The sequence below is a fragment of the Penaeus chinensis genome, chromosome 3 (genome assembly GCF_019202785.1).
Source record: "Penaeus chinensis breed Huanghai No. 1 chromosome 3, ASM1920278v2, whole genome shotgun sequence".
Classification (NCBI taxonomy): Eukaryota; Metazoa; Arthropoda; class Malacostraca; order Decapoda; family Penaeidae; genus Penaeus; species Penaeus chinensis.
The window spans coordinates 21080566-21083065 of record NC_061821.1 but is presented as its reverse complement, the minus strand read 5'-3'; the positions used below and the strand labels follow the sequence as shown (position 1 = coordinate 21083065).

General features: G+C 32.6%; 1 protein-coding gene across 5 annotated transcripts in view; it reads right to left on the bottom strand.

Moving 5' to 3' along the window:
- LOC125042774 (protein real-time-like) overlaps positions 1–2500 on the bottom strand; it is a 30915-nt gene that overhangs the window by 11009 nt on the left and 17406 nt on the right. For 3 of the 5 annotated variants that reach the window (XM_047638662.1, XM_047638669.1, XM_047638686.1), the window contains 2 exons: positions 2493–2500; positions 2014–2091 (listed from right to left, as the gene is read on the bottom strand). The exon at positions 2493–2500 is cut by the window's right edge and continues 98 nt beyond it. In XM_047638662.1, the coding sequence (XP_047494618.1) occupies positions 2014–2091; positions 2493–2500 (86 nt within the window). The remainder of the gene's footprint in view (positions 1–2013; positions 2092–2492) is intronic. The other 2 variants (XM_047638678.1, XM_047638695.1) reach the window with 1 other exon arrangement.

Here is a 2500-nt window from a genome sequence, read left to right as displayed (position 1 = left end):
TCACTATTCTTTTAAAAGATAAAGTCACTATCATATATTAAAAGATATGAAATCAGCACAAATACATATGCATACAGGCACTGGACCATTTATCCAGTAAGCTTGACTAAGATTTCCTGATGAAAAGTTTACCTTCTGATTAATATAATCCATGAAATAAACAATGGAAAATAAGACAAAACTGTACAGTAAAGACATATCAATATATTTCCAATTTCATGGTCTACTTGATCTTCATCAATTTATATATTTCTTCCAATTGAAGAATATAAAATATACAAGGAAAAGCTAACAAAGAACAAATTGAAACTAATTCCTTTTTGGTTTTCCTCTAATAACTCCAGTCTCTGTGCTTCAGTTACTTGAGATACGGAATTAAGTGAAAATTTTAATAAAGTACTGACCCCTACAAAAATCACAAAATTATTATGAGAGATAATATGCACAACAGCTTTTACGTTAAAAGAAATAATAACAAAAAAATAAAAATGTTGTATGACATAGGAATATTAACAGAAAGGCAAGTGCTAAATTATTGCAAAGTCCATCTAACTCAAAACTACCACTTCAAAAATGGACAGTTTTCTGGCAAATGGTCTGGTACCTGTTCACATTTTCCCCCCTTTTCTATTTTGTGCGTAAAAGCAGTCATATTCTGTATTTCTGACAAAAGAAATTTCCCTCACTTTTATCTTCATATACATTCTTATAAAAAAAAGTAAACATGAAAGCATCTTTCCTTCATGAGAAAAGCAATTTGATTACCATTCTCTTGTTTCTATTTACTTTCATTGAAATCTCCTATTCAACTGCTCCAAAAGTTCCTAATGAAACAGTTTAAATAATAATGGTAATCATAATCAAGCAATATGTGCTGAAAGAGTGAGAGTGAGAGAGTCCTTATGCAAGTGAGTACATGTGTGTAAGTAGTGTAAGTGTAAGTAACTGTAGTGTAAGTGTAAGTAACTGTAGTGTAAGTGTAAGTAACTGTAGGTGTAAGTGTGAGTGTAAGTTTGAGTGTCTGTATGGGTGTGTGCACACTTGGGAGGGATCGGGTAGCAAAACTTAGTGAAAATTTGCTTCTTGATACTTGATTTTCTTATATGAACAAAATATTTTAAAAGACAAATAAAAGAGCAATACTCAGTGCATATCACAGAATAAAATAAACCTCCCACTGTGAACAATTCCATAAAATGGCAAAACATGGAAAAAATAACTTATAAAATGTGAAAGTGTTCCTGAAACAATTCATATCATATTTTGTTGAACTTTATTACTGAAAACTGGTGTTCTCTTGTTTCAAGCACGATAATGAAACACCAAATACTCAGCTTGCTGTTGAATCATGTGACTTTAATCCCAACACAGAAAACTTGATTAAAGAGATTAACCTATGGATGTAAAGCCTTGAGACTGAACATCTTTTCTGATGGATAACCAAATTCTTAGAATTGCTGGCAATGACATGAAAAAGATAAATTTCAAGCACCACACTGAGCATTCTTTCTTCATTGTGTGAGTAAGTTATGCAAACAAACCAACTTCCAAGATGACATCACATAACATATATAAAAATGTCTAATTCATTGATAATTTCATGAGTTGAATATACCACTGCAAGACCCATTTTACAGAGCTCTTAAGAAGTTTATTAACAACATACAACCAAAACTTGATTATATATATTATGTGAGCATCTTGTGCTGCATTTAACATGTGTTAATCCTGATCTAGAGCATTAACCAAAGACAAAATAAATGACTGCTAGATGATTTTTGAATGCACCTTGTCATAACACACTAATATTAACATCAGCAGAAAATAAACATTTAAAAAAATCAAAGGAATGAGAAAGTGCACTTCCCATAGGCACATTTCTCATGATAATGTGCATGAAAATAATAGCATCTGGGTTGAGACTGGTGCATACAACAATGGATCTAGGGCTCCAGGGAATGCACGAGCCATCTAAACTCCCTTTCTTTCATCTCGCATTTTTCAATCCCTTACTCTAAGCTCCAGCTCGTCTGGGTACGTGACAGTGTACAAGGACTCGGGTACTGGGCCTAAGCGAGAAAGTGTGCTTCGCTGTTGCCAGTACGCCAACCACAATAGAAAAAGAAGAGACAGACAAGATATATATATAGAAATGGTTATCCTGGCTGCTCAATCCTTATAGTAACTAGTATTTTAAAAACCATAAGGTGAATATATTTTCTGCTCTCCTTTAGGCAATTTTGAAGGGGAGTATGCTTATAGAAGTAGGTATTATGAGATTTCCTTCACAATTATAAAATTGGAGGCTTATGTGACATCATTGGTGCAGCTCTTTTACGCGAACTTAGTTTTTGTGCCTACTAACGAAAAGTATATCCAATTCAATGGTGTCATATAGAAATATTTTGTCAATCAGTAATAATACTCATAAATAAATATATATACATACATACAATACTGACAATATGTACACCATTAAATATTTGCCTCACCTTACATT